The sequence below is a fragment of the Elaeis guineensis genome, chromosome 6, assembly GCF_000442705.2.
Source record: "Elaeis guineensis isolate ETL-2024a chromosome 6, EG11, whole genome shotgun sequence".
NCBI classification, from domain to species: domain Eukaryota; kingdom Viridiplantae; phylum Streptophyta; class Magnoliopsida; order Arecales; family Arecaceae; genus Elaeis; species Elaeis guineensis.
The window spans coordinates 1,646,487-1,667,602 of NC_025998.2; the positions used below are offsets into that span (position 1 = coordinate 1,646,487).

The following is a 21,116-nucleotide window of genomic DNA, read 5'->3' on the forward strand; positions in this document are numbered from 1 at the left end:
TTCTCAGCCAAGCACTTGTCATTAATAAAATTATGATCCACTTTTTGCACTGGCTTTAGATTTGGTTAATCCAGACAAGAAACCAACCTGCAATAATTTTATAATTGCATAGTTATTGTAAAATAGCAAATATAAAATTTATTTTTATCTATTTTATTTTTACAGATTTTTTATGAATTTATCATAATTTTTTGAATTTTTTTTTATGATTTTTAACTAATCTGATGATACTCAAGATCGAGAGAAAACCCATCAAACCCTGGAAGTAACCAGAGTGGCGTGTGAGAGAGAGCCCATCCAAGCCACAAAAGTTGCTCCAATGGTGCACCAAGAGGATAAATTATTCTTATATTGCATACATCATGTGACCAATTACAGCCATTTATTTCTATAACAATGCATCAAGATGTATGTTTGATGAATAAACCTCAACGAGAATAAGCCATTACGATTACTGTTTCGAGATGATGCATGTAATGCAGAGAATAATTTCTTTATAGAGATAAAAGGTAACCTCATGAAAATGTGGGCATGCTGGTCTACTGGAAGGAGACGTGCTCGTCGGCATAATTGGTGTACACAATATGGAGTGGAGAAAATTTTTATATATCATATATACTACAGTAAAATATACCATCTCATTTGATTGGGCCACGTAGCCATTGCTTTTCCATACCTATTTAATGTCTGGTTTTTTTTTATTTAAAATTTTAAATGATAAAAATATTTTTTTTAAAAAAAATTATAAATCTATAGTCATATTATAGCATTCTACTGTCAAATTATGACTTCATACTAACAACAAACATAATTTGATCACAGAATTCATAGAAAGGGAGTGATGTTTTTATTATTAAAAAATTTATAAATTTATAATGATGAAAATATTTTTTATAATTTTTTTAAAAAAATTATGATTTTCTACTATGAAGAAGTCATTCCTCCTAATATGATCACAGAATATTATAATTTTTTTTAAAAAAATATTTTTATTATTTAAAATTTAAATAAAAAAATAATATTATAAACATTAAATAAACACACGGTGCATATGGAGGTGACTAATCACTCCGTACAAATTCCCCCGCATAAATTCCAGGTGAGATGCCAAATCTTCCATCCAATCACAAATTTCAAATAGCAAGTCGCACACCTGCATGGAAGAAAACTAATTGTCCACGACGGCACGAGTCCACGCACCTCCCGCGCGGAAAAGACGGCTCCCTTTCCTGAATCGGCAAGGATCAATAATTGATTGGACCTGGTCGACAGTAAACCATATATTATTTAATTCAATTCATTTGTCTCTATTTTTTTCTTACCATACGTCTTCTTGCGTATTTAATACTTTTTTTCTCCTTAACAACACAAATTACCGTTAATCCCCGTTTCTCTCGTTTTAAATACCAAAATATCTATGGACCACCTTGGATCAGGTCCAACCAATAATATCTCATCGGTCCAGAAAAAAAAGAAAAAAAAAAAGCGTTCCCTTTCGCCTTGCCCTCTCCTCGACTTTCTTTTTCTTCTGGTAGAATCTCGACTTTCTTTTGGCACTGGCCTTTCCCTAGCGGATTGGGGATTTAGAAAGGAGAGAGAGGAGCACTTCTTCTAAATTCCTCCTCCTCCTCCTCCATTACTCGATCGTTGGCGATTGTTTCTCTTTCTTCTCCTCGGAATCGAATCCATGGCGAGGAAGCGGAAATCGGACGCGACGCGCCTTGACGAGGTGGATCGGACGCTCTATTCCACCTTCTGCAGCGCGGCCAACTCGTTCTCTCAGCTTTACACCCAGGCCATGAACCAGCAGAAGCTCTCCTTCCAGGCCGGCGAGCGCCATGCCCTGGTTCGTCTCTCTTTCACATTCTCCTCGATCGATCGTTCCCAGGTTCATCTTTCCTGAATATTTATTTCTTCTAGGCCGTTATGCTGATTGATGATTGAAAGGTTGTTGCCTTATGGTTCCTCTAGATCGTTAATGGTTCTTGCTTGATGGATTAAACTTATGTTGGCTCTTCTTTCATGGAATCTTTGTAAAATTTCTTCTTTCCTTCTTTCTTTTTTTCTGTTTCGGATTTTTTTTTTTTTTTTGGTTTGCTTCTGTCGCTGTTCATATTTTTGGTCCTCGATGGAGTGCAGTTTCTTTTCTTTTTTTTTTTATTTTTTTAACGGATATGCATATTTTGAGTTTGTTTGGTGCTTTTGTGATTCCATTCCAAGGTAAGCTTTTTTGCCGTTCTTTCCGGCTGATTGAGCGATCTTCTTCTATTTCGTTCTGTTCTTAAGCGGTCGAGCGAGTAGCTTTTGGTGTATTATGTTGCTTTCTTCCTCTTGTTAGCGGTTCTTTTACTTCATCCGAATTATCGAGTGATGTAAAAGACCTCAAAGAGAAATGGGAAGATTCTGAGTCAAATTCTGATGTAACAATTTCAGACCCTCACTTTTAAACTTGTTGCGGCCAATCCCCCCATCGCCCGATCGCCGGTGTCACGCACCTGCAAGAAAAGCCTTCACAGACCGGAGATACCTCCAACGGGGACCCTCCGATGGTCAAGACAGAGAGGAGACTAGGCAACAGTGAAAAATCAGGGGCTCAGTGGGAGAGAGAGAGAGAGCTCAAGAGCTAAGAGGTGCTTTATGAGACTTAGCCCTCGGGACTTAGGACCTGAGATCTCTCCAATACTGTTGCCTTACCCCCTTTTATAGTAGAATATGGTATGATCCCATCATTAATGGTGCAGACAACTGAGGAGTTGTCAAATCACCGGGAGCTGTCAACTCGCCGCGAGCTGTCAAATCACTGCGGGCTGTCAAGTTACTGGGATCAGTCTGTGTCCTTGACAGAACAATGCCCCAGAGCGGCCATGCCGCATGTCCTTGATAGGACAGCTGTCCATAGCGGTCGTACGGCATTTGGGTGGCCCGACCGACTATATATCGGTATTCAACTGTCGAGAGTCGGGTGATGTCCCAGGGACACTATCGGCTGGTCTGGTGCCTTGCGAAAGTCGGACGTTGGCTGTTATCCCCGACAGCGGGTCGGTGATTTGGGCTCGGCCACTTGGTCGGTCGGAAAACAGTATGAGTCTGTTCGACCGACATACCTTCAGTCGGATATCGTCGAGAGCCATTGTCGGCGGTCATTGTCGGAGCCGTCAGTCGGGCCGGTCGATAGAGTCGGTCGTTGGTCGGACAGATCCGAGGGTAAGTCGGCGTAAAGGGATCGGTCGGTATATCCCAACAGTTGCCCCCTCCACTCCTGAGTCGGACGGCGTATTGGCCAGTACTTCCACGTGGGCGACGGCTTCAGGCGAAAGGAGTAGTTATCCATCACGTCATGCTCCGACTCTGGCGATCGTATGAATGAACGATCCGGTGTCAGACGTTCCATTGGGAACGCGAACGGCCGTCTCCTTGGGAATAGGGACCGCCGTCGGTTAACGAATTTCGAGATGCTTTTTTCCTGCCACGTGTCAGGGGGCCATTGGGCCGGAACCGCTTGCGCGGATGGAGGCGACGTGGCTCGATCTGGGGGCAGGTGAGTCGGACCGTCAGACTGAGGAAGGGCCCAGGTGCTGCCATGCGTCGGCATCCGGGAAGCCCTCGTTCGTCGTGCTTTCATCTCGACCGTTGAAGGGTCTTATATATATGCGGCCACTTACATCCGAAACTCCACTTTCGCTGCAAATCTGCTCCTGGCACTGAGGTTTTGTCGAGTTGTCCCCCAGTCCCAAGTAGTTGTCTTCGTGCTCTTCTTTTGAAGGCTTCTTTCGAAGTTTTCCTTTCTGTGCCTGTTTCGTTGCCTCCTTTCTTCTTCGCCATTTTTCTCTTTGTTCTTCTTTCTGGGGCTAGCGTTATGGCTAGGACCTCTCCTCGAGGAAGTCAGTCGGGGAACCCGACCGACGATTCTCGGTCGACCCCGAGGTGGAGGCTTCTTCACTTTCGGGGTAGAACGTCGAACGGCTCAGGGAGCAGTACGGTATCCCAGAGCAGTTCGAACTCTTCGCCCCTGGGGCCGAGGATCGGGTTAAAAACCCGTCTCCAGATTAGGTGGCCTTCTATGTCGAGGACCTTCAGACAGGCCTTCGCTTTTCGATTCCGGAGTTCGTCCGGAACGTCTTAGATTACTACGGACTTTGTTCGGCGCAACTGGCGCCGAACTCAGTCCGGTTGATAATCAATTTTGCATTACTGTGTCAGCTTTTGCCGATCTTTCCTCGTATTTCTTTCTTCCGGACGTTCTTCGTCCTCCGACCCCACCCGAAAGCCCGAGGGTGGTGGTTCTTCAATCTTCGGAAGGGTCTGTCGTTCATCACCGGTCTTCCCTCGTCGATCCACGGGTGGAACCAGTTTTTCTTTGCTTCCTCTTCGCGACCTTGGGGGTTCCCTTCCCGCTGGGGCGACCCTCGGACTCAGCCAAACGAAAACAGCCGGATGGAGGATGGAGATCGAGAGAACTTTCACCGGCTGAAGGATGTGTCGATGCCGAAGTAGAGGGAGCTCGTCACCGAGCAAGCTCTGTACGACGTCGGCTTAAGTTCGGTTCTCCGTTTAGGTACATCTCGGTCTGTCGGTCGTCCTTTGTCTTTTCTGTCCGTCTTTGGACTTGTGTTGACCCTTTGTTGAAATTGCAGGGATGCCGCCGAGAATGAGGCTGACCGACGTCGATATTCGGCAACATGCGACGAGGAAGAGACCGGCGTTCGGGGCCGGACCTTTGCGGCCTCCCAAGAGGCCTCAGATAGCATCGCCGACTGATCTTGCGACGGCGGCAGCACAGCCCGACGCCGAACGTGTGTCGGGCCACGAGCCGGTCATCGCTCTGTCAGCGCCGGCGGTGCCACCTGAGGCGCCGTCCAAGGAAGGGGCGGCCGAGGGGGTAGCCGAAGGAGCGTCGGCTCCCCCGCTCACGGAAGAGATTCGGGCCGAAGCACGTGAGCCCGAACAACCTGCGGCGGCGGGCGTCGCGGCCTCGGGTGGGACCCAGTCGAGCTCGAGCTTCCCGTCTCTTTCTGATTTCTAGGCCTGGGCGGCCGAACGAGGGAAGGCTCCGATGGCGTCGGGCGACGACACAAGGTCGGCGGACCGTGCCACGTCATATGGCGTTCAGCTTCTCGAAGGAGCGTCGGCCCTGGCCAACCATGATTTGGCCAGGAGGTTGTGCCAGGCGACCATCCTCCCGACCGACCGGGAGATCATGAAGAGTCGATTGGTGACCGACATGCTTTCTTCTTTTTATCCGACTATGATCCAGGTGTGCTCCTCTTCTTCCTTTTTCTCCTTCATTACTGTTTTCTATCGGTTCGGTTTTTTGACAACCGGCCTTCTGCCTGCAGCTGATCTACAATATGTCCGAGCTGGAGGCTGGGTATCGGAGGTTCGGCGACTTCCGGACGGTCTGGAAGAAAAGGACCGAGATCGCCGAGGCTGAGAAGGCGACGCTGGTCGACCAGCTGAAGTTGTCGGTCGACCGTTGTCGGTCGACCGTGAGGCTAGGCTCGAGGAGGAGATCTCCCGACTTGGTAACGACCTAGCCACCTCGGAGGTCGAGCTTCAGTCGGCTCATGAGCAGATCCAGCGCAAGACCCGCTCCGTTCACCGATTGCGGCGGGAGCGGGACGGCTGCGTCAGGGAGCTCGAGGTCGAGCACGAACAGCTTCGCGTTATCCTGGAGAACCTGGCCAAGGCTGAGGAGAACTTATCCTCCACCCAAGCCGACGCCGACATAGCGAAGGCGGAGGCGAAGTCGGCCAAGGAGGCACTGAGTCGGGCGGTGGAGGACTTTCGTGACTCGAATGAGTACCGGGAGGAGCTCCTCGAGAGCGGCTTCGTCTCCTATCGGGTGGGGTACGAGGATGCCCAGGACGCGATTCAGAGTCTGCACCCGGAGCTTGACTTGAGCGGCATCGTCCCTCCATGGTCGGAGGATCAAGCCGCAGCGGGAGAGGCCGACCCATTGCCGACAGAACGAGTTGCCGAGGATGAGGCGGCTCCAACCCCCGATCCCTCCCCGACCCGAGCGGGCACGTCGGTTGCTCCCGAACTCCACCCGATGCAAGAAGTCGACTCCGACGAATAGTCGGGATATCTGCCCGTTATCTTTGTATTTCTTTTTACTGTTTAGTCTTTGATATTTGTAATCGGACTTCGTTCCACTTTGTAATCGGGCTTCGGCCCAATTTTGACTTAGTAAAATCAAAGACCTTTCACACCTTTTTTCGCATGCGGTTGAATGCGTTTGATCGTCCAAACCATCTCCGAGTGCATAGGTCATAGCTCCGACATATCTCACTAGAACGTTCGGTAGGGTCTAGCGTCCGCCGCCCGAACCTTGGTCGAGCGCGTACGTCAGGCCGAGTGTCGATCGATTAGCGAATGTAGCCCGTTGGCACGATCATTCCGTAGAGTCAGGTAGTCGAGTAGTGCCCGACGTATTCGGATAGGATAATGATGAAGAGTCGAATATCCGTTGTCCGGCCCTTGGTCGGACGTGCACGTCGGGACGCATGATAAACGGTGGCAAACTGAATATCTTCCGATCGGTCGTGACCAAGTCAGTTTGTGGTAAGTCGAATACTCACTGCCCAGACCTTGGTCGGGTGGGTACGTCGCGGTGCATGATAAACGGTGGCAAGCCGAATATCATTCGACCGATCGTAACCAAGTCGGTATGTTGTAGGTCGAATACCCGTTGCCTAGATCTTGGTCAGACGGGTACGTCGCGGCGTATGATAAACGATGGCAAGCCGAATATCCTTCGATCGGTCATAACCAAGTCGGTATGTCGTAAGTCGAATACCCGTTGCTCAGACTTTGGTCGGGCGGGTACGTCGCGGTTGTCTTGGCATTTTGCCCTTCCCAGTTAAAACTAAGTGGGCAAGTTAGCCAGCCGCGTTAGTCGAAGCCCTTTGCCTTTAAAGGCGAAGGACGTCGGTTCGGCGATTGAGCCATAGGCTCGGTGTAGATTCGGCGATCGAGTCGTAGATTCGGTGACTCGGCGTCGTAGATTTGGTGTAAAGTCGTAGATTTGGCGATCGAGTCGTAGATTCCCAGCGAGACGTTGGGACCAAGTCGGGATGTCGAGGCCCGTATTTCGACACGGGCCGACCTTCGGCGGGGAGCCAAACTTTGTAGACTCTGGAGTTATGAAATTGTATTGTATTCCGAGCAAGAAGAGCATACAGAGTTCATTGGTAATACAATTTCAGGTTGTCAGCATTCCAGGTCCGGGGAATGGCCGTCCCTTCCAGGGTTTCAAGTCGGTAGGCGTCCGGCCTGCAGGTGTCTGCAATCTTGTAGGGTCCTTCCCAGTTTGGAGACAGTTTTTCTTGATCCTGAGGCTTCGAGACTTCCGCCTTCCTCAAGACCAGGTCTCCAGGTCTGAAAGATTTTGGCTTGACTTTAGCGTTATAGTATCGGGCCATTCTTTGTCGGTAGGAAGTCATGCGGAGTTGAGCCTCGCGTCGGAGCTCGGACAAGAGGTCCAAATCAGCTCTCCGACACTCGAAATTGCCCGGTTCACAGTATTGCTCAACTCTAGTCGATGGTAGCCCAATCTCTAGTGGGATCATGGCCTCCGTCCCGTATGCCAGGCTGAAAGGAGATTCCCCAGTCGGGGCCCGGGGTGTCGTTCGGTATGTCCACAGGACCAAATGCAACTCTTCGACTCAGAGGCCTCTGGCTTCATTCAGTCGAGTCTTCAACCCATGCAGAATGGTTCGGTTGGTTACTTCGACTTCTCCGTTGGACTGTGGATGGCCGACCGAGGTCAGTCTGTGCGTGATATGAAATCTCACACAAAACTTTCTGAAGTCATTGTTGTCGAATTGTCGTCCATTGTCGGTGATGATGGTGTGCGGCAGTCCGAACCTAAAGATGATGGACTTCTGGACAAAGTCTTCCATCTTACGCTCGGTAATCTGCGCCAGAGGTTCGGCCTCCACCCACTTAGTGAAGTAGTCGATCGCAACAACTATAAACTTTCTTTGATCAGATGTCGGAGGGAAAGGGCCGAGTATGTCGATCCTCCATTGGGCGAAGGGCCATGGGGCGACAATGGGAGTCAGTTGGTTGGCGGACCGTGTTGTAAGTTAGCATACTTCTGACATGGCTCACACCTCCGAACCAAGTCAGCGCATCTTTCTTCATGGTGGGTCAGTAGTAACCTTGCCGAAGGACTTTGTAGGCCAAGGATTTGTCCTCCAAGTGACTCCCGCAGATCCCTTCATGCACCTCCCTGAGTGCGTAGTCCGCATCCGTCGGCCCCAGACATCGTAGCAAGGGAAGGGAGAATGACCTTTTGTAGAGTCGTCCGTCCATCATTACATACTGGGAGGCTGCCCACCGGAGTCGCTTGGCTTCCACGAGATCTTCGGAGCTGGTTCCGTCAGTCAGGTACTGAACGATCGGGTCCATCCAGCTTGGCTCGGTCATCAGTTGTAGTACCTCCTCAGCCCTGTCGATGCTCGGTTGCTCGAGACTCTCCACAGCGTCCGGCCCAAAGTGCCGGAGGCAGATGTCGCGAGCCTGGAGAGTGCGTCGGCCCGAGCATTCTCCGACCTGAGAATGTGGGAGATCTCGAAATAATTGAGGTGTGCCATGAGATCTCTCACTTTTCGGAGATATTTCGCCATGGTCGGGTCTCGCGCTTCGAATTCGCCTTTGACTTGCCCCACAATCAGCTAGGAGTCGGAGAAGACTCTGAGGCTGTCGATCCCGAGCTCCTTCACCACTCTCAAGCCAGCGAGAAGCGCTTCGTACTCGGCTTGATTGTTGGAAGCTTTGAAGTCGAATCGGAGGGCGTACTCGGTAACCACTCCCTCCAAGTTGGTGAGCAGGAACCCGACCCCGCTCCCTTGGGCATTGGAAGCTCCATCTATGTGTAACACCCAGGTTGACCCAGGGTCAAATTCAGAAGTCGCAGCTTCCTTGGAGCTCCCGTCTTCCGATATTTGGTCGGCTGTCGGGCATTCCGCAATAAAGTCGGCCAAGACTTAGGCTTTTAAAGCAGGTCGCAGTTGGTACTGGATGTCGAACTCGCTCAACCTTACCGTCTATTTTGCCAGTCGTCCTGATGTGTCGGGGCGGTGGAGGATCGCCCTCAGGGGCTGGTCGGTGAGGACCACGATGGCGTGTGCTTGGAAATACGGACGGAGTCGTTGCGCAGATATGAGCAGGGCAAATATCATCTTCTCCACCCTCGAGTACCGAGTTTCGGTCTCGTGGAGCACTTTGTTGGTATAGTATATGGGCTGGTGAATTCGGCTCTCGTTCTTCCGGACGAGTACCGAAGTAACAGCCTCTGGAGTGGTGGCCAAATAAAGGTACAATGTTTCTCCGACCTCCGACTTTGCAAGCAGGGGCGGAGAGGCCAGGTACTTCTTCAAATCTTCAAAGGCTTGCCGGCACTCATTCGGCCAAGAAATGTCTTTCGTCTGCCTCAGGGTTTTGAAGAATGGGAGGCACCTCTCAGCCGATCGAGAGATAAATCGGCTGAGCGCGATGACCTTTCCGTTGAGCTGCTGCACCTCTTTTTTGGTGTTCGGGTGCCGCATGTCGATGATCGCATTTATCTTTTTGGGGTTGGCCTCGATTCCACGCTGGGAAATGAGGAACCCGAGGAACCTCTCCGAAGCTACCCTGAAGGCACACTTAGTCGAATTTAGCTTCATCCGATGTCGTCGGAGAGTGCGGAAGGTCTCTTCCAGGTCCTGGACGTGATCTGAAGCCTGCGCGCTCTTCACCAGCATGTCATCCACATACACCTCCATGTTGCGCCCGATTTAGTCTTTGAAGATCTTATTGACGAGGCGTTGGTAGGTGGCCCCGGCATTCTTCAGACCGAAGGGCATCACTTTGTAGCAGTAGAGGCTCTTGGCGGTCACGAAGGCCGTATTCTCTTCGTCCTCGGGCGCCATTCGGATCTGGTTATATCCGAAGAAGGCATCCATGAAGCTGAGCAGTCGATAATCGGACGTCGTATCCACCAGTTGGTCGATCTTCGGTAGGGGAAAGCTATCCTTCGAGCAGGCTCGATTTAAGTCGGTGTAGTCGATGCAGATCCTCCACTTTTCGTTGACTTTCTTCACCATGATGATATTTGCGAGCTAGTCGGGATAGTGGTTTCTCTGATGAAGCCCTCGATAGCTTTCCTTTCGTCGATGCTTCTGCTTTGAGGTGAAGCCCGTTTCTTTTATCTCATCAGCTTCGCATCAGGGGCGATGTTGAACCGGTGAGTCATTGTTTCCGGAGGTATGCCGGACATATCCGCTGTCGACCAAGCGAATACGTCGGCGTTAGCTTTCAACAGCTCTACTAGCTGCCGTCGCTCCGGGTCGGACAACTGCGACCCGACCCAGACGACCTGTTCAGGATTCTCGATCATCGGGATGGAAATCAGCTGTTCAGCCAGTTCTCTCTGCTCCTCTTCCGTTGGTCCAGCTTGTCGACCGTCAGGGAGTTCTTTGATTCATTACTTTGAGTAAAAATTTGGAAGCACTGCCGGGTGAGTTGTTGATCCCCGCGCATTTTTTCGGCTCCATTTTTAGTCGAAAATCGGACCAGCAAGTGGTATGTCGAGACTATCGTCCTGAGGGCGTTTAGTCCGGATCTTCCAAGTATGGTGTTGTAGGCCGAAGGTACTTGGACGATCATGAACGTCATATGGACAGTGCTTTGTCTCGGTTTGGTCCCAGCTGTCACGGGAAGAGTAATTTCTCCTTCCACCGCGACGGCTTCCCTGGCGAAACCCACCAGGGGCGTAGAGACTCTCCTGAGTCGGTCGGTCGACAGTTGCATTCGAAAAAAAATCGAGTAAAACAAAACATTAGTGGAGCTTTCATTATCAACAAGAATTCTTTTTACATCATAGTTCGCTATCGTCGTCGAGACAATAACAGCGTCATCATGGAGAGTTTGGATTTTTCGAGCATCCTCATCTGTGAAGATGATTACATTATCCTGGCGCGGCCTCTTCGTCGATTCCTCTCCAGCAGTCGTCCCCTGATCCAGTCGTCTGGAGATCATGTTGATGACTCCAGCGGTAGGCTGGTTATTCACCGCCCCTTCAGTTGGCTGGGGTCGTTGGTCGGAAGTGGGCCGAGCCGGGGGGTCCCTTCGATACTTTCCGAGATACTCTCGTCGTATGAGGGCCTCTATTTCATCCTTGAGTTGGATGCATTGCTCGGTGGTGTGACCGTGGCCTCGATGGAACCGACAGTATCTTCTCCGATCGAGGCCCTTTGCCTTCAGAGGCGGGGGTCATTGTAGATATTCTGCTCCTTCTATCTCCATTAGGATCTGCGCACGAGGAGCAGAGAGAGGAGTGTAGGAGTCATACCTGTGATGCGTCGGTCTCGGACTCCGACGTCGGGACGATCTCGGGCTCCGTCGTCGGAGCGAGACCAGCTTATCGGTCAGGGGCCTGTTGGGTCAGCAGCAGCCCGACTTTTCTTCCGCTTCTCCTTTTGGCTCGCGTCTTTGGTCAGGCACCGGTCGGAAGCTCCTTCATCCGCGCATGTATTTGTATGCGCGCTCCAGCAATTCAGCATACGTCCGGGGGAGGGTCTTGTCCAAGGAATATGTGAACCGGAACCCCCTTAGCCCCCTCTTCATGGCTGAGATGGCCATGTCTTCATTGAGGTCCCAGACCTCAAGTGTGGCCGCATTGAATCGGGCCACAAAGTGTCGGAGCGTCTCGTTTTTCCCCTGTTTGAGGGAGAAAAGACTGTCTGAGGTTCGCGGCGGCTTCCGACTGGTGCTGAAGTGAGCCACGAAAGAATGCTCGAGCTGTCCGAAGGAGTGGATACTCCCTGAGCGGAGGTCGGAGTACCAGGCCCTGGCAGCCTTACGGAGCGTGACGGGGAAGCCGATGCAAAAGAGGGCATCGGTTGCCCCCTGAATTGTCATGAGAGCTTTGTAGCTCTCCAGATGGTCAACAGGATCGGTGGAGCCGTCGTAGGGCTCTACATGAGGCATCTTGAACCGACTAGGGATCGATTCGTCGAGGACAAATCGGGAGAGAGGTTGGGTGGTTTGGAAGTCGACGTCGTTCGAAGACTTCTGACCATCCACTTGGAGTTGGGAGAGCCGATGGTCGATCTCTTCGAACTTACGTTCGTAGTCGTCCAACCGTCGGTGTTGAGAAATCTTGGGAGTCGAACCTCCCGACGAACTTGAGAGTGAGGCGGACGGTGTCCGCGGCCGCTTCTCCTTCCTCGACCGCTCCAGCTGGGAAGGAGAAGGACGTCAAGATCGATGGGTGTCGCACCGCGGCCGCCTCGCCCCTTCTCGGTGGGAGTGCAGAGGCGGCTGCTCTTGAGAAGGAGACGGAAGTTGACGCGGACGTCGGCGGCTGCTTCTGGACGGCAGAGGGTGCGCCGCTGGTTGTTCCACCGGCGGTTGCGGCAACTGAGTCGGTTGCTGTTGGAGGTTTTTGACCGCGTCTGTCAGAACGGTTATCTGCCGCACGATCGTTGCGATCTGCGCCTCCGTAGTTATCACCGGATGCGGAGAGCTGGGCTCCGCCATGGACGACGAAGGAGGGGCCTCTTCCCGACGGGAAAAGCGCCTCGCCGATCCAGTAGCTCTCGATCGTTGAGCTCTGGTTTTCATCATTTCGAGAGGCTTTTCAAGCTCTGTGGAGCTCACTGGCTTACCTCTGTCGAATACCCCCCTTCCTGGCGCACCAAAATCTGTTGCGGCCAATCCCCCCGTCGTCCGATCGTCGGTGTCGCGCACCTGTAAGAAAAGTCCTCACAGACCGGAGATGCCTCCGGTGGGGACCCTCCGACGGTCAAGTTAGAGAGGAGACTAGGCAACAGTGGAAAATCAGGGGCTCAGCGGGAGAGAGAGAGAGTGCTCAAGAGCTAAGAGGCGCTTCTCGAGACTCAGCCCTCGGGACTTAGGATCTGGGACCTCCCCAATACTGTTGCCTTACCCCATTTTATAGTAGAATGCGGTATGGTCCCATCATTAATGGTGCAGACGACTGAGGAGTTGTCAAATCGTCGGAGGCTGTCAACTCGCCGCGGGCTGTCAAATTGCCGCGGGCTGTCAAGTTACTGGGATAAATCTGTGTCCTTGGCAGGACAATGCCCCAGAGCGGCCATGCCGCATGTCCTTGACAGGACAGCTGCCATAACGGTCGTACGACGTTTGGATGGCCCGGCCGACTATATGTCAGTATTCGGCTGCCGAGACGTCGGATGATGTCCCAGGGACACTATCGGCTGGTCTGGTGCCTTGCGGAAGTCGGACGTCGGCTGTTACCCCCGACAGCGGGTCGGTGATTTGGGCTCGACCGCTTGGCCGGTCGGAAAACAGTATGAATCTGTTCGGCCGACATATCTTCGGTCGGATATCGTCGAGAGCCATTGTCGGCGGTCATTGTCGGAGCCGTCGGTCGGGCCGGTCGGTAGAGTCGGTCGTCGGTCGGACAGGTCCGAGGGTAAGTTGGCGTAGAGGGGTTGGTCGGTATATCCCAACAAAACCCATTGGGGATGTCTAGGAAGGCTTTGCATGACATTGTGCATGGTAGATGGAGGGATCTGATGTGAGAATGGTGCAAGAAGACTGCAATTGAATGAAGAAGGCATGTGATTCCACGAACAAGAAAAGAGAAGGGCACCTTGGAACCCTAGATGGCGCCTCCAAATGCCTCCTGGTTTTTATTAATGAGATAAATGAGAAGAGAGATGAAAATAAGATGAGCCAGATCTAGAGAATAGAATTATTGAATAAAGAAATTCTTCTACTTTGTGATAAATTTAATGAGATTGGGAGTTTGAGGAGGAAGAAGAGTGGAGATGGGAGAAGAAGAGGATCGGACCTGAAATGTATTCAATCATGTCACTTGGACATGCATAGAAATGTACATGAAGAGGTTGAGAGAGAGATTATTTAATATAAAGGCAATATTTTCAATGTTTCCAAGTGATGATGGATAGCCTTGGATGTGCCAGGCTGCTCCTTGGCACGAGATGGACATCTAGAGTTCCGAGTGTAAAATACCGCAAAACTCTCTCCAAGTTGGTGGCAGCAAATAGAAGTAGCAACCTCTGTATGTGGTGAAGGCGACATGGACAACTTATGTGCATTGGACGTTGTCATTTCCCAAGAAAAACTGTTTCTAGGCCCTGGATCCACCCGTCCCCCCCAATACTGGAGGTTGTAATGGCCAATGTTTGGTTTGGTGCAATACTGTCCATACAGTACTATTCTGAGGCATATTGAAAATTGAGAGAGGGAGAAAAGTAGGGGTGGCAATCGAATCGGATCAGATATAAAACGGATCGGATCAGAAATAGGTTGACTCAAAAAACTGCGAATCCGAACCCGATCTGTTTAAATAAACATGTCAGATTTTAAAACTAAAATCCGACCTACTTAATAAACGGATTATCCGATCCGACCTGTTTACTATCCGTTTATAATAATCCATTAAAAAAAAATCAATCGGACCAATCTGGCAACCCGTTTAAAAGAAAAATAATAAAAAAAAATCTTGAGAGCTCTGCCCTGTCGGATCTCCGCTCGACCGCCCTCCTCCCGCCTCCACCCGACCACCGCACTGTCCCCCGCCTCCATCTCCGCCCGACTACTGTGCTGTCGACCGCCCTTAAAGCTCAAGCTAAGCCCCTCTAACTCACGTCTGAAGATAAGCTCCTGATGGCCGACGATGACGAGGCCGTGGCCGATCTCCTCGAGCTCCAGATCCGGCTCTCGTAATCGGAGGAGGACGAACAAGAGGATGAGGAGAAAGGGAGGAGCGGCATTGTCACGGTGGAGGAGCAAGGCGGCGATGAAGAGGTGCAGAAAACGACCAATAGAATGTAGGAATGGGGGGCCATCACCATTGCGGGCTTTCGCCGATAAGGAGAGAGGGAAGGAAGGGGACATCACGACTGTCGTCACCAGTGCGAGCGGCGAAGCGAGCAGCTGCAGGGGCGGCGCAGGTGGTTGCGGGGGCAACGGCATGGAGGAACTCGCGCGCCGACATTGAAGAGGGAGGCAACGGAGGGTGAGGCGATAAGAAATATTTAGGGCTTTTTGGGGAGGAAGAAGAGGAAAAAGGGAAAGCGGGGTGTGTTTTGTGACTTCCGTCGCTGGGTCGCTCAAATTTTTCGAAAAAGGATCAAAATTGAAACGGGCCACCCAAATTTTATCAAAATTTAAATATTTTAAATAAAAAATATAAACAGATTAAACAGATTGAGTGGGTTGAAAACTTTAAACCTAAATCCGATCCGTTTAATAAATGGGTTAAACAAATCGATTCGTTTACGATCCAAATCCGTTTAATCCAAATCCAAATCTACTTATGGCGGGTCGAACGTGGGTCGGATCATATTTTGCCACCCCTAGAGAAAAGGAGAGAGGCAGAGAGAGAGCTAGGGGGAGGAAGGGGGAGGGATAAGGGCTAAACGCCAATCTGCCCTAGAGGTGCAAGAGAGAGAGGGAGGGAGAGGGAGAAGGGGGGAGAACCAAGAGCTAAACTTTAACCCTAGTAAGGAGAGAGAGGGGAGGGGAGGCTTATAGGTGATGGATGAGGGAGGATTGAGCAGCATCTGATCGGGAGGTTCACTCAAACCATTGCGAGTGGGGGCAGGTGCTCTGGAACGCCATTGTGAGCTGGGTCTAAGGGAGGTGGTTTTGTAATTGAACCAAGAGGTGGGGAGGGGTTTTATAACTAAAACAACCCAACCCACTGAATTGTTCTGGTTTGTTATCGATTCAATTCAATATGGATTTAACTACCTGGTTTAGGTTGGTTCGACAACGATTGCTGCTCGCTCTTATGCTATTCAACCTCAAGAAATGCCGATGGAAACAGGAAAAAAAAACATGCTTTCTATTTGAGCTCAAGGGATGCTGACAAAGTTTTTCTTTTAGGATTTTTTGTGTGTATGTCCTCTTAAACATTCAAATTTGCATGAATATCGTTTCAAAATTGATATTTGTATGTATATCCTCATAAAATACTTATTTTGCATGTATATTTTTTTTTTTTTTTTTTTGCATATGTACCTACATCATTTAACACCGTTAAAAGATGAATGGTTTAAAATTTAAATAACTAAAATATCCTTATAGGTAGATGTGCAAAAAAAAATAATTATAAGGGTATATATATAAATAGTAATTTCATGAGGATATTATACAAATTTGAATGTTTAGAAGGATATACATACAAAAAATTTTAATTTAATTTTTATGTATTTCATCTAGATGGATTCAGACCCTCTTACTGTACAATATAGTGACATATTATATCATATAACAACACGATAATGATATTATATAATATTTTATATATTAGAATATTATATTATATTTTATTTTTATGCAAGATGGGACGATTATGTCCATCCTATAACAACATGATATATTTTATATGCTTCATAAAGATATTTTGATAAAATTTTTTAAAATAAAATATAATAAGTTTACAAATTCTTATTGTTACATAATGCTCAAATTCACAACTATATTCATTCTATGCAAATGTACAAGCTATTCATCTAATATCAGATTTAGATACTTTTCTTGGAAGTATATTATTATATATTAGAGAAAACATGGATGGTTATGATCTACTTATTTTCTAGATAAAATAATTTTAATCTATCATTTGATAAAAAGATTATTTTATCTATGTAAATTAATAAATAAAATAAATTTATTGTTTTAGTTGTATATGTTAATTTTTCTCTATTAGAAAAAAGAAAGAATTAACAAACCATGAAAAGTGTATTTATGTTAAGAGTTTTTTGTGTGTATACCTTTCTAAATATTCAAATTTGCGTGGATACCCTCATAAAATTGCTATTTGCATATATATCCTTATAATTTTTCTTTTGTACATCTATCTATAAGGATATTTTAGTCATGTTAATTTTAAACCGTTAATTTTTAACGGTGTTAGATGATATGGATATATATGCACAAAAAAGTATTTTATGGGGGTGTAGATATTAATTTTGAAAGGGTATATTTATGCAAATTTGAATGCTTGAGAGGATATACATGTAAAAAACCCTTTCTTTTAAGATGCTTGATAGATTAACAAATGCACTTGTTTTAGGCCTAACAGTTGCTTCTAAGCTAACCAAGGTTCTTCGCTTCTCGGATGGGCTGCCAAGTGCTACATGAGACAACTAGGTGACAGCCATGCCTAAGACAAGAACTTAGGTGGCTGCATAATCCATTGTTTAAAAAAGTGCTCATTGATAGACTTTGAAACCATATATTTGTGTAAAATTAATGATGGCTCGTGTATATTAACAAACCAACTGTTGATCACGAACTAAAACAGTCTCCAAACAAAAAAACCTCATTTGTACCCCAAAAAAAAAAAAAAAAAAAGCAAAACAAAACAAAATGAATGACACCAATGGAGCTGATGTGTTAGAATGTTAGGTGGCACAAAATTTGGGTGGCTAACTCATTGATCAGTGATCACAATTTCTACTACTTAAAGCACATAAAAACCAATTGTTATTGGGTGTGGATGCTTCTAAACTGTGTTTTGAATTAAAACCTTGCATCTTGTCATTGAAATTGTTTTGTTTTGCAATCACTCAATACATATGCATTTGCATGGGCATTTTTTTTCTTCATTCAATAGTATGGATATTCAAATTAAAAGGGTTTGCACTAAAAGGGTTCAACCTAAATGGCCAAAGCCTTCTGTTAGGATTCTAGTTGCATATGTATAAAGATGTATGAGTGCATTTACATAGATCATGTCTATGTTGATTATAGCTGACCACAAATTGTTGGGAAAAGGCTTGATGGTCATGGTATATCTGTGTTGATTATACAACATATATGAATATCTACCCTACAAATTTATGGTTCTCTTCTCTCTCCTACATTTAACGATCTTACTTAATTCACTTTCTTTTGAGATTATAACTTTCTATTCCCTTTATCTCCTTGGCTTTCATTACTGATGCTTACATTGGTGCATGTCACCTCATTTATGAAGGTTCTTCCTCAAGCTTATCACCGAAACATCCCTCTGAAGTTAAATTACAAACAACAAACACTTGATAATTAATCATATAACAATGATTGACTAAAAATTGTGATGATACACAATCTCAAGTCAAGTACAAACATCCAAACATATTCTAATATGTTGTTGTTTTTGTCCTTTCTACCCTATTAAGTTATAGAACAAAATTTCATATACCATAGGTTTTGAAATCGAAGGGCATATAAATGAAAACACACACACACACACACAGATATGTTTGTATATGTATATATATGGTTAAATTCAAGTTATACATGGTGTGACTCCTATAGAATTACACCTTTTTTGAATTGGATGATGGGACTCTCACATCGATGATCCAAGCCATTAGATGGGATCTATTACCTCTAAACTGCTTAGAAATAAAAAAAATCATGTGATTTGCAGACTCCTATCTTGTTCATCGAGTGGTCCAAAGTTGAACAGTTTAACATTAAACAATGCAATTTGTGTAACCTATCTGCTTTTGTGCTTACCAAGTTTGTTTTTGGTTTTGGATTTATGCAGGAGAAGGTTTACCAGTGGATCTTGAGACAACATGAGGAAGGGTCAAGGGTGAATGTAGATGATATACTTACCTATATCCAGGTTTTATCACAGTTACTGTTATTTTAGCTTTGTCATTTCTTCTGGCTATGTATCTTTTGTTTAGTCGCTTTCTGTTTTTCTAAGTTTCATCTTTAGAATGCGTCTTTGCTTCATGGATGCAAAGCATGCGATTCAAGCTAGTGAATAGTGCTCCTTCTCCAACACTCAATCCTTCCCTCCTGTGCATTCAGTTCTAGAAAATGATGCTTTTTATTGGTTAATCTTTTGGGTTATGCCTTTTGCTTAGATGCATATCTAGTTTTCCAACAAAATGGCACTCATGATATCTTTTTCCCCCTTTTTTCTCCTTTTACTTGGATGCATCAGAAATTCATCAACTAAGGCAGTACCTACAATCTGAAAAATCAAGCACGATTAATATAAACCTAGTAACCTTGTTGCAAATTCTCTCGGCTACATCAGGCCATGTCAAGCTGCCACATTTCTAACTTCAATCATCCTGTGCTCTTTGGGGCTTCATTTGTTTAAATATATGATTTGTTATTTCTTTTGTAATTAATCTCAAGTTTGAAGGTGCTAATAATGCATATGCAACTCGCTGCCAAAAAACTATGTAACTGAGCACATTCTTTGTTTTCTTGCAACATTTGTTCTGTATCATATATTGACTCGCCCCACCTTAAATTAAGCCTTCTGGTTATCATGTCAACAACAATCTCTCTCTCTCTCTCTCTCTCTCTCTCTCTCAGTTATGTGCTAAACAAGTCTTTTTGGTGACGGTAAAATTATAAATGGCATCTACTAGAGAACTTTAAGTTGATTTTTGCAGAATGAGTTGGATTATGGAGGAGAGGATGCAATAGTGTCTCCAAGATTGCAGTTCCAACACCAACATCCACATCTCCAATCTACATTGCATTTTACAAACTTGAGTGTCCAACAGCCGTCTGGGTTTTTTGGGCAGGCTCCAGTTGGACTTGCTTCCCGGCCTAGTCACTCTGATCAGGCGAAAAATTCAGTCTTCTCGAATGCTCTTTCCAGCCCTTTTCGCAGGGGTCAGCCCTATCATCTGGCTCAGGGAAGTGATTATCATGCAACTAGTTATCTGCCCACTGGAACTGGAGCTAGGAACCATGAAGTGAACTCTCTCAGTCAAAACCAGGGGCCTCATTGTCCCAGCTCAATTGACTCATTGATGGATATGCATTCTGATAGTCCTGCTCATGCATCTTTCTGATGACTGGTTGTTACCAGGGCTGCGCCATTCAACATTGCATTGTTGTATCTAGTTCAATAGCCTCGTTCCGCCTTGTTCTCTAAGCTGCAAGAACTTTAGTCATATGCTGATCCCAAGGATATTACTCTTTGGTCCTTTTTTATGTTGTACTGCTTAGGTTTCATATTTTCATGTCTTTTTATCCTGAACTTGTAGTCAATATAGTTGTCTGTGCACATCTTATGGAACTCTCTTAATTATTTTTACATAAACAAAGTATATGTTGGAATCCTCTTATACATCATATTAGTATTTCTTTAGTCATTTTGACCGACTGTTTTCACTGGTACTAGAATAGGAATGTTGCAATTTTAACAGACCTTCAGAGTTTGTATGGAGTACAAAATTGCTTGTCTGGTTGCATTTGTATCTTCCATGGTCTAGCGAAGGTGGTGGGAGGTGAATACTTAAATCCACATTGGCCAGAGTATGTTTAATTGGGGCCATGACTTCAACAACTGATGAAATGGTCTGTAACGTGGGTCAGATTGGGAGCACGTCTGCCATTTTTGACTCTGTGCTTCTCTTATGGTGTGTATGTCGTTTCTCTCTTCGGCTTTGGGTTGTTGCATGCAAAATGCCTGTCAGTCTTTTTTGAGGAACAGTGTGAAGCACCATGAGTCTGGGTTGTTTAGATCGTTGATGCCGAGAATACCATAAACTAGGCCAACTGCGCAGGCTGCTCATTCTCATCACCTACTTCTCTTTGTTTTCACCTGAACAGCCCGGAGACAACTTTAAGAGTTTGCTGGTTCTGCGCGCGGTTAGAAGTGCACCCTCATTTCACTAATGAACAAAGATAGCGATGAGCAGCTCTTAGTTTTCACTCGAACAGCCCGGTGACAGCTTGAGAGGATGCTGGTCTTGAGCGCAGTGTGAAGTGCACTCCTATTGTGACCGATGGGAGCCCTGGCTGTGACATTAACCAACCAAGAGCCTTGGAGAAGTCTCTAATCCCACAGAGGCAAGGGACCACTGGGGAAGCAATTTTTTCCACCCAGAATGGACCAGTCTTTTAGCTAATTGGAGGAGCAGAGAACGCAAGGAAAGAGTTGGGTGCTAGGCCATGTTCTACAATTGAAAAGCTGTTCATAAGAGGGCCAGCACACCTTGCGCCTGGACCAAAGACAGTTTGACAGTCCTTTCAGGGGCCACTCCTGATTTCTCTCAAGGTCTCGTCTCACTACGAGACACCAACCAAAAAACAGCAGATCTATACTTCGCTGGCGACTGCTGTGCCATTAGCACCAT

The 21,116-nt window shown here is 47.0% G+C and overlaps 1 protein-coding gene across 1 annotated transcript; it reads left to right on the forward strand.

Annotated features, from left to right (window-relative positions):
- The first annotated feature begins 1,498 nt into the window (after positions 1-1,498).
- On the forward strand, positions 1,499-20,109 carry LOC105047727 (holocarboxylase synthetase). Its single transcript, XM_010926780.3, has 3 exons — positions 1,499-1,846; positions 18,548-18,628; positions 19,419-20,109. The coding sequence occupies exons 1-3, from the start codon at positions 1,688-1,690 to the stop codon at positions 19,824-19,826; spliced, it is 648 nt and encodes a 215-aa protein (XP_010925082.1). The 5' UTR covers positions 1,499-1,687; the 3' UTR covers positions 19,827-20,109.
- Positions 20,110-21,116: the final 1,007 nt, after the last annotated feature.

Excerpts from the sequence above, each read along its gene's own strand:
- LOC105047727 (XM_010926780.3), top strand. The coding sequence starts at position 1,688 with ATGGCGAGGAAGCGGAAATCGGACGCGACGCGCCTTGACGAGGTGGAT. Across the intron at positions 1,847-18,547 it reads CCGGCGAGCGCCATGCCCTG|GAGAAGGTTTACCAGTGGAT; the intron begins GTTCGTCTCTCT and ends GGATTTATGCAG. Across the intron at positions 18,629-19,418 it reads ATATACTTACCTATATCCAG|AATGAGTTGGATTATGGAGG; the intron begins GTTTTATCACAG and ends TGATTTTTGCAG.